The sequence below is a fragment of the Sebastes umbrosus genome, chromosome 1 (assembly GCF_015220745.1).
Source record: "Sebastes umbrosus isolate fSebUmb1 chromosome 1, fSebUmb1.pri, whole genome shotgun sequence".
Classification (NCBI taxonomy): Eukaryota; Metazoa; Chordata; class Actinopteri; order Perciformes; family Sebastidae; genus Sebastes; species Sebastes umbrosus.
In genome coordinates this window covers 7524282-7534799 of record NC_051269.1, presented here as the reverse complement: position 1 = coordinate 7534799, position 10518 = coordinate 7524282, and the positions used below count along the sequence as shown (strand labels likewise).

At 38.7% G+C, this 10518-nt stretch overlaps 1 protein-coding gene across 3 annotated transcripts; it reads left to right on the top strand.

Moving 5' to 3' along the window:
• Window positions 1-522: 522 nt before the first annotated feature.
• Window positions 523-8810, top strand: sec13 (SEC13 homolog, nuclear pore and COPII coat complex component). Of its 3 annotated transcripts, none has more exons than XM_037768634.1 (10): window positions 523-678; window positions 872-916; window positions 3367-3482; window positions 3729-3880; window positions 4087-4220; window positions 4388-4521; window positions 5082-5202; window positions 6899-7045; window positions 8237-8352; window positions 8393-8810. In XM_037768634.1, exons 1-9 carry the CDS (start codon window positions 676-678, stop codon window positions 8345-8347), a joined length of 963 nt encoding a protein of 320 aa, XP_037624562.1. In that variant the 5' UTR covers window positions 523-675; the 3' UTR covers window positions 8348-8352; window positions 8393-8810. The 3 variants fall into 3 exon arrangements, with proteins under 3 accessions (XP_037624562.1, XP_037624555.1, XP_037624549.1); XM_037768627.1 differs by having other exon boundaries at window positions 8385-8810; XM_037768621.1 differs by having other exon boundaries at window positions 8237-8411.
• The last annotated feature ends 1708 nt before the right edge of the window (window positions 8811-10518 follow it).

Here is a 10518-nt window from a genome sequence, read left to right as displayed (position 1 = left end):
ACAGAAGAGTGAATAAATAAGGGAATTAATACAAAGACAAATAAATAAATAAACAAATAGATAAATAAATAAATAAGCAAATTAAAACAGAAATATATATTTTTTACATTTTATCAATTAATTAATGGCTACATTTATTTTTAATATTATTTTTCCTACATTTAATGACATATTTATTTATTTATTATGTCATTTATTTATTTATTCATTTATTTTTGGCAGGTTCTGTCCTCCATACAATAATGCATCAATAATTATGATACAATAATTTAATACAGATTATTCTGCATAATGAGTACTTTAAGTATATTTTGGTGCTAATACTGTTGTACTTTTACTTCAGTAAGGTTTTGATTGCAGAACTTTTACTAGTAACAGAGTATATTTCTACTCTGTGGTAGGCGTATTAATATATTAATAGCCTCTCAGTTTGTCTTGTCTTTGTTTAACATTTATTAGATGTTTACATTTTATATTTAATGCAATGAAAAGTAAAGTTTCCTAAGCGGAACCTTTGTTTGGTTGTTTCCACCCGGTAGAAATAGTGGTCGCACCCTGCAGTGTGTGAAGCGGCTTCTTGTTGCCACGTCGGACTCTAGTAGTGGACCTGGTTCATTCATCTAGAGGAGAACAAGGAGTACTCTCACTGGGTAGTGTTGTGCTGTAGTCGCAGTCATGGTGAGTGTGGTGACGTGATGTTAGAGCTGCAGGTGAAGCTGTTTGATCACGCTTAACGTGTTTAACGGCGACCGTTAGCTAGCTGCTGACGTGTTAGCCTGTTAGCAGTGAGGCTAATGACAGAGAGCTAGCTGACAGAGGATCTGTATCTCTGGCTCACTTTAATGAGGATTTCTGTGTTTGTGTATTCCAGGTTTCCGTCATCAACACGGTGGACACCTCCCACGAGGACATGATCGTAAGTTATTCTCATTTAGCCCCAAACTTACAGCTGCTAGCTGAAGCTAACGTTAGCATTCACTACAGAGACAGAATTGATTCTAAACAGCCTCAACAGAGACCACAGAGACACTCCTGTGTGTTGACATGTTGACATGTTAACAGAGACCACAGAGACACTCCTGTGTGTTGACATGTTGACATGTTAACAGAGACCACAGAGACACTCCTGTGTGTTGACATGTTGACATGTTAACAGAGACCACAGAGACACTCCTGTGTGTTGACATGTTGACATGTTAACAGAGACCACAGAGACACACCTGTGTGTTTACATGTTGACATGGTGCATGTCTGTCAGTCAGTGTTTCCTCAGGAACGGGTCTTTGTTTTGGTGTTAGGTTCAGGTTAATGTACGGCAGGTCACAGCTGACACGGTGGCTGGCAGTATTAATACACAGAGGAAGTATTCAGATATTTTACTCCAGTAAAGGTACTATTACCACACTGTAAAAATGCTCTGTTATAGCAAAAGTACTAATACCACACTGTAAAAATACTCTGTTACACTAAAAGTACTAATACCACACTGTAAAAATACTCTGGTACACTAAAGGTACAAATATCACACTATAAAAAATGCTCTGTTACACCAAAGGTACTAATACCACACTATACAAATGCTCGCTTACACTAAAAGTACTAATACCACACTGTAAAAATGCTCTGTTATAGCAAAAGTACTAATACCACACTGTAAAAATACTCTGTTACACTAAAAGTACTAATACCACACTGTAAAAATACTCTGGTACACTAAAGGTACAAATATCACACTATAAAAAATGCTCTGTTACACCAAAGGTACTAATACCACACTATACAAATGCTCGCTTACACTAAAAGTACTAATACCACACTGTAAAAATGCTCTGTTACACTAAAAGTACTAATACCACACTGTAAAAATACTCTGTTACACTAAAAGTACTAATACCACACTGTAAAAATACTCTGGTACACTAAAGGTACAAATATCACACTATAAAAAATGCTCTGTTACACCAAAGGTACTAATACCACACTATACAAATGCTCGCTTACACTAAAAGTACTAATACCACACTGTAAAAATGCTCTGTTATAGCAAAAGTACTAATACCACACTGTAAAAATACTCTGTTACACTAAAAGTACTAATACCACACTGTAAAAATACTCTGGTACACTAAAGGTACAAATATCACACTATAAAAAATGCTCTGTTACACCAAAGGTACTAATACCACACTATACAAATGCTCGCTTACACTAAAAGTACTAATACCACACTGTAAAAATACTCTGTTACAGTAAAAGTACTAATACCACACTGTAAAAATGCTCTGTTACAGTAAAAGTACTAATACCACACTGTGAAAATGCTCTGTTACACTAAAGGTACTAATACCACACTGTAAAAATACTCTGTTACACTAAAAGTACTAATACCACACTGTAAAAATACTCTGTTACACTAAAAGTACTAATACCACACTGTAAAAATACTCTGTTACAGTAAAAGTACTAATACCACACTGTAAAAATGCTCTGTTACAGTAAAAGTACTAATACCACACTGTGAAAATGCTCTGTTACACTAAAGGTACTAATACCACACTGTAAAAATACTCTGTTACACTAAAAGTACTAATACCACACTGTAAAAATACTCTGGTACACTAAAGGTACAAATATCACACTATAAAAAATGCTCTGTTACACCAAAGGTACTAATACCACACTATACAAATGCTCGCTTACACTAAAAGTACTAATACCACACTGTAAAAATACTGTTACAGTTAAAGTATTAATGCCACGCTGTAAAAATACACTGTTATAGTGTAAGTACTGCATAATTCCATTATGTTACGTTCCCTGATTGGACCAGTGGATGAGGAGAGTAACAATAACATTAAATTGGGAAAAAGAATCAAGGAAACTGAGGTGTAAGCAAAAATAAGGAGTGCTTTATTAACTCAAGACGAAATCAGATAGTCGCCGCAATCTACAACTAAAATATATAACAGTTCACGTGTGTCACAGGTCACACCCCGATTACAGAGTGGCTGGGGTAGCTGTCGTACGACTAGAGTCACTGGTCCAGTGACACCGACCGCAGCTCTCTCGCTGTCTTTTATTCCCCAGCCATGATTAGCGATAGGATTCAGCTGAGGCCAGCCAGCTGCTGCAACAGCAAGGGCCGGGAGGAAGGTGGTACCTGGGGAATCACACCCAGGCAAACACACAGACCTATAACAAACATTTACAAATTTAATAAATTTGTTGTGTATTTGCAAAGTGTATACACTGTAATTTAAGCAGGAATGTAGTCAATAAATGTATTATATATCAGTCTACAGAAAAATATCAAGAGAGGAAAGGTAGAGGGGAGATTATTTATTTATTTACTCTGTCTTGTTTCAGCACGATGCCCAGATGGACTACTACGGTACCCGACTCGCCACCTGCTCTTCTGATCGCACCGTAAAGATCTTCGATGTCAGAAACGGAGGGCAGATCCTGGTAGCAGACCTCAGAGGGTAAGACACCAAACCAGCAGCTTAAATCACTTCACATAGATAAATAAAATACCTTGAATTAAATTGTCTCCTGTAATACTCAGCTATTTAGTCAGATTATACATTCAGGGAAATCCGTTCTTTAATCTGGGCTGTAACACTGATGTCTCATGTGCGCTCGCCTTGTCGTTATCGGTGTATTTGTTTTACATTATTAGTTTCACGCAGAGTATTTTGAGCGAAATTTGTGTTTCTGTATTTGTGTAGCCACGAGGGTCCCGTATGGCAGGTGGCGTGGGCTCACCCGATGTTCGGCAACATTCTGGCTTCCTGTTCCTACGACCGTAAAGTCATCATCTGGAAGGAGGAGAACGGATCCTGGGACAAGATGTATGAATACTGCGGACACGAGTCATCAGGTCGGTAGCTCCGTTGTACGTCCGGGGGAAATTTAAAACATCTTACCATTTGTTTTTCAATGTACTTCATATTTGTGTATTTGTGACTGTCTCTAGTAAAATCAGTGTGTGATCCATCAGCTGGAGTCTGTCTGGTTTTTCAAATATTTAAAGGTTCCTTGTGTGTGTGTCTGAGTGTTTTTAAATCTCCTCCTGTGTCTCCACAGTGAACTCTGTCTGCTGGGGTCCCTATGACTTTGGTCTGATTCTGGCCTGCGGCAGCTCCGATGGAGCCATTTCCATTCTCACATTTACTGGCGATCAGCAGTGGGACGTCAAGAAGATCAGCAACGCACACACTGTGGGTTTGAGACACATGTCTGAGTCGTACAGTTAATGAAATGCTGTCCAGAATGTTTTAAATCTCTGTTCATCAGTGCTCTTCTTTACTCGGTCATGGTGTTTGTCTCGTGCTGCTGATGTACCGATTTGTGTCTGTTTATTAACTCGGTAGTAATCTTCCTGCAGATCGGCTGTAACGCGGTGAGTTGGGCTCCTGCCGTCGTTCCCGGCAGCCTGATCGATCAGCCGTCGGGTCAGAAACCAAACTACGTCAAACGCTTCGTCTCCGGAGGCTGCGACAACCTGGTCAAACTCTGGAAGTAAGTTGTTGTTTAATAGGCTTTCTGTGGCGTTTATTGCTTTTCTGTGGCGCGTTTAATGACTTCAAGTTCTTTATTTATTGTCATGTGTACAACATGTGTTAGTCTGAAGGGGCGCCCCGGTAGCTCGCCTGGTAGAGCTGGCGCCCCAAGTACCAAGGCTGAGTTCTTACCGCAGCGGCCCGAGGTTCAAATCTGATCCACGGTCTTTTGCTGCATGTCATCCTCTCTGTCTCTGTCTCTGTCTCTGTCTCTGTCTCTGTCTCTGTCTCTCTCTCTGTCTCTGTCTCTCTCTCTGTCTCTCTCTCTCTCTCCCCCCCCCCCCTTTCATAACTCTCATTGCCACTATTGAAAAATGGCAAAAAAAAGTCTTTTAAGGCGCTATCTGTGGTTTTGCTGCATGTATTTGGGACCTTTTTGTTTTAAACTGTCGATCACGAGTCAGACAACGTTAGAGAAGAGCAATGCTAACTAGTTGGGAGTACTCTTGTCAGGGAAGCAGTGTATTTTTGTAAAGTAAAGACTCCTAACTGTCACTTATTGTCACTTGATGCCTCCAGAGAGGAGGACGGTCAGTGGAAGGAGGACCAGAAGCTGGAGGCTCACAGTGATTGGGTGAGAGACGTCGGCTGGGCTCCTTCTATTGGTCTTCCCACCAGCACCATCGCCAGCTGCTCCCAGGTGAGATCTATTGGAAATAAAGGGATCATTTATGTGACATTTTCATTACACACTTCGACTCTGCTCCTCAGCTGCACCCTAAATATTCTTCAGGGAATCGCTGCTTAAACAATCAAACTCTGCTTCTTTTTATCAGCAGTTTATTTACGAACACTAAATGAATCTTTATTTTATTAATGGTTACCACTAGGTGGAGCCAGAGATTACAGTTCAATAGTTTCATGATTGGAGGTGAAAGTTACAGAACATTTATTGTCATAAACAGGCTGCTTTAAGTTTTATTGCTGCTTTAATAAAGCAAGGGTGATGATTTTAAAATGAGTCAGAGTCAGCGGGGGAATGTAACTCAGTCCATCTACCCTAATAGAATTTAGACATACTTGCTTGAGTATTTTCATTTTCTGTTACTTTCTACTTGTACTCCACTACATCTCAGTGGGAAACATTGTACTTTTTACTGCACTACATTTATCTATATGGAGTCAAATCAGTCTCAATATTAATGAATGCACACAGAAGGATTCACAAATGTATTTTGTGATTTATATATGAACGACTCTCTCCACAAAAATAGTGTTCAATGCGCACAAAAATAGTTATTGTTGTATATGAATGTAAAAAAAAAAAAATACACATATAAAAAAAAAGTTCACTAATATATTTCGGATGCACACACAAATGTTTCTTGTTTTAAATAAATCCACAAATATAACTAATGTAATGTGCAAATACTTTTAAATACATATATTTGTGGATTTCTATTATGTTTATTTAAAACAAGAAACTTTTGTGTGCACGTCAGAAATATATTTGTAAACTTTATTTTTTATGTGATTTTTTTTTCTTCACATTTATATACAACGATAAGAAACATATTTTTTTGTGCTTTGAAAAGTATTTTTGTGGAGAGAGTCATTTATATATAAATCACAAAATACATTTGTGAATCCTTCTGTGTGCATTCATTAATATTGAGACTGATTTGACTCCATATATCTGACCATTTTAGTTACTGATTACATAAAATAAAAAAACATGATATGATTCAGTACTATACTACTAATCTACCCAGTAATACACAAAGTATCTAAAAACATCTTCACATTGACAAACTACAATATTAAAATGCCCTTACATGTATTTGTTAGTGATAAAAACAGAATAATATAACACTTTAAAAGAAGCCAGGAGAATCAGAAATACTTTATTGATATATAAAAGCATAAAGAAACATAATAAGAAATAGATATAAGGGAGTATGTAACATGTAAATTATGTACATAAAGCTACAATATAATTTCACAGTAAAAAAACAGACCAGGAATCTCTCCACTAACGTGTTTAGAGAGGACGCAGCTTAAATCAGTTACTAGTAAATCAATCAAACAGGTAAGATAAAGAAGAGAACCAACAGGAGTGCTGCAACAGGCTGCATGCACACTAATTAGCACTTTTCCTTTTGATACTTTAAGTACATTTTGATGATAATACTTCTGTACTTTTTACTCGAGTAACATTTTAAATTCAGGACTTTTACTCTCTAGTATCGATAGTATCTGAGTACTTCTTCCACCTCTGGCCAGAGTGGAAAAGGTTTTATCAGCAGCTGATGAATGAAACTCTGTCTGCTGGGTCCCTCACATACTGTCCCACCAGAGGTCACTGTTTTTACATGAGGTTTTTGTTTCCTCTCCAGGACGGACGCGTGTTCATCTGGACGTGTGACGACCCAGCAGGAAACACCTGGACGGCCAAACTGCTCCATAAGTTTAATGATGTTGTTTGGCACGTCAGCTGGTCCATCACTGGAAATATACTGGCTGTTTCTGGAGGAGACAACAAGGTGAAGTATATAAAGTTATACAATGACACTGGACTTGGGGTTGAAAAAAAAAATCAATTCCCCTTTGTATCGCAAATTGTTTTTTTTATGATTTTGAAATAGATGTTTTAATGCCAGAATCAATATGTTTGTTTCATTTGAGTCTATAGGGAGGTAGAAGGAAGTTACCGCTTTTATTGTTGTAGTCTGAGTAACGTGACGTCATATCCGTTCCGTATCTATCAACCAAAACAAACCGCAGAAAGTATAAAACGTTGGAGGGTCTGCGTGGATACGACCTGCACCCTCACATTTTAAATCCAGCGTGGTAAACACTACACATCCAGTAAAGGATGGAAACACTTTGGGTTTCACACATTGCAGGAAAAGCAGAGCTAGACATCACGGCTAAAGCTGCATGCTAACTCTGTCATGGACAGGAAACGTTATCGTGTCTCGGTAACGTACGGTCGAGCCGGCCGTCACTCTCATCTCCGTGGTCAAATGGGCCGACGCTACAACTGTAGAGCACCCATATACTGACATTTATGTTAAATGCATTCAAACGGCCCCGATGGAGCTGACCATGGATGTATAAAGAGAACGGAGCTGACGGGAGAGCTAGAGACCACCTTGGAGAAGTTAGAGGAAGTAGACACGTGTGACTACGTCTGGTTTTCAAAATAAAGTGTTAACAAAGGGAACTGTATATACAAAATACATATATGGAAATAAGATGGATTGGGTTATATTCACCAGAAGTATAAAACATTATATGTCCCTTATAAATTAAAAAGAAAATACCACTAATCTGTGAGGGAAATGTCTTTATTCTTTGATTTTTGGGTTGCTGGATAAAAAAATGTAATGAATAATTCCTGACAATGACTGATATATTTGACTTCAGGACATCTCTGACTACATACATGCTGAGAATCAAACATTTTTACTGGATTCATTTAGAGATTTTACAAAGTAAAAGTCCCTAGAAGTGTACTATTCATCTTTTTCCCCATGGTCTAGTGTTTAAAAAAGTTAACAAAAATCACAATAAATCCTAATATTGAATCGCAATACTTAAAAATCACAATACATATCGAATCGGCACCAAAGTATGGTGATAGTATTGAATCAGCAGATAGGTGGATCGTCCCAGCACTTGTCTACACCTTGTTTATTTTCTCCCCTCATGTATTTCTGATTGTCTTGCAGGTGACACTGTGGAAGGAGTCGATGGACGGTCAGTGGGCGTGTATCAGTGACGTCAGCAAGGGCCAGGGCGCCGTCTCCACCATCACAGACACACAGCAGAACGAGCAGTGACATACATACACACACACACACACACACACACACACACACACACACACACACACACACACACACACATAACAATGACCCCTGACTGTATGAGGATGGCTTTCACAGATGAATTAAGCGTTAATAGAACACGCCGAACATTTGAGCCATCAACCATTGTCCACGCTGGTTGAGCTACTTCGGCTGCTTGATAATGTCATCATGACTTATAGAGGAGTTCTGCTGTACAGTTTGTCTGGATTAGATGTTCCTAAAGTTTATCAGATCAGAAGGGAAAGAAACCTTCACAGTTGAAAGATTAAGAATCTCCACAAATGCAAACATGACTGATAGTTACCTTAAGGGGATAGTTCAGGTGTTTCTCAGTGTGGTTGTATGAGGTACGTCTCCATAGTCAGTGTATCACTACAGTAGAAACATACAGGAGCACGGGAGCAAAGCGATGTACTGCTGTGGAAAGGGCCAGCAGCAACACACATTTTACACACCTAAAAACAACAATATCAGTTTAAGTGTACGCTATATTTAGAATATTTTCACCACTTTACCTCGCTGTCAGACAGCCCTTTCTGACGGGGAGCTAAAGCCGTTATATAGCTCTCTTCAAAGCCACCAGACTCCATTCACAAAAATAGTAATTTGACCACTCAGAACACGGAAGGTTGCTGGTCTCCCGCTGCCTCTATCGGTTAGTTTGTTTGTGTTATTGTGTGACTTTGGTTAGTTCGGATTCACCAAAGTCTCACAGTAACACAAACTAAATAACCGATAGAGGCAGCAGTAGACCAGCAACTCCCGTGTTCTTGCAAGATAAAATTTTTTTTTTTTTCAATGGAGTCTGGTTGCTTTGGCGAGAGCGTAGATAACGGCTTCAGTTCCCCGTCAGAAACAGACTGTATAACTGTCTGACAGTCTGACTGTGGAGAAGCACCTCATACAACCGCCACTGCAAAACCACCCAAACTCTTCCTTTAACATGATATTTTTATCAGATGCACTCCACGGAGTTTCCACATGTACATTAATGCTGGTCCAAACATAACTCAGTACACAGCTTTACACCCGTCCCATGATGCTTTGCTCCTGAAACATTCCACCTCCACTAGCGGAGAACAAGAAAGACCCCAGCAGTCCCACTAAACCACCTCTGTACTGAGCAGCAAAGCCCAAACATACAACTATACAGCAGTTCTCTCCATTATAAACACATCCTCATGTTCTCACAGTGAAACAGAAATGATCCGACTGATCACATGTGAGAGACTCGTCCTCAACTTCAGCCGGTAAATTGAATGATAAAAACAGATAAATGATTTATTTAGTAAACTGTTGATGAATCTCATACAGGAGGCTGGTTGTTAATACAGTCAACAGGTGTTGTAAATTCAGAATCCGCCACTACGCTGTTGACAACCATGAATGAGGCATACTTACAGTTTGTGAGTGGATCAAACCGTGGATGTTTTTCATATTTGATGTAATTAAATAAACTATGATATTAAAACAAAGTCCTGGTTCTTTGAAAGCAGTTTGAGGTTTGATCTGTTCATCATGGAGGAAGTTATCTTGAATTACTGTGTACTCTTATTTTGAAAAAAAGGCGTTGAGACCGTCATCAGTATTCATTTGATTGGAGTGCTGATCATGTGAACACAGCTACATGAGGTCGGTGTGTTGGGGAGCCTCCCAGCATGCACAGGGGCAACAGATGATCCATGGACACACTCAAAAGTTCGGAATCTCCAGCAGCAGTTTGTGAAATAGTCACAAAATTTAATGTATTGATTCGTGTATATAGACACATTTTTTCGTGATGGTCAGCGCAAAAACAATTTATATGTAATCCACGTAATTGTGAAGCGGAAAGTATAAAGAGCAGCGAACGCCACATAGGGATGAGGTCGGGGTGGATCAAAAAACAGGACTTTTTTCTTTTTTTCTTTTTTTTTTACAATTCTTTATTGCCATAGTGCACATACAAACAAATGAGTCATTAATAAAGACAAACCATGTCAGAGCCAGGGGGAATCTTAGACATAAAAACATTAAACAAAGAGCACAAATAAATAGTTTTCGCAGCTTTCTTATTTTTTTTTTAAATTAAAAATGTCTTTAATGTACTGTTTGGTTTCATTTTCAAATCTTATAAATAAGGGTTTAGGGTGGCTAAAGTT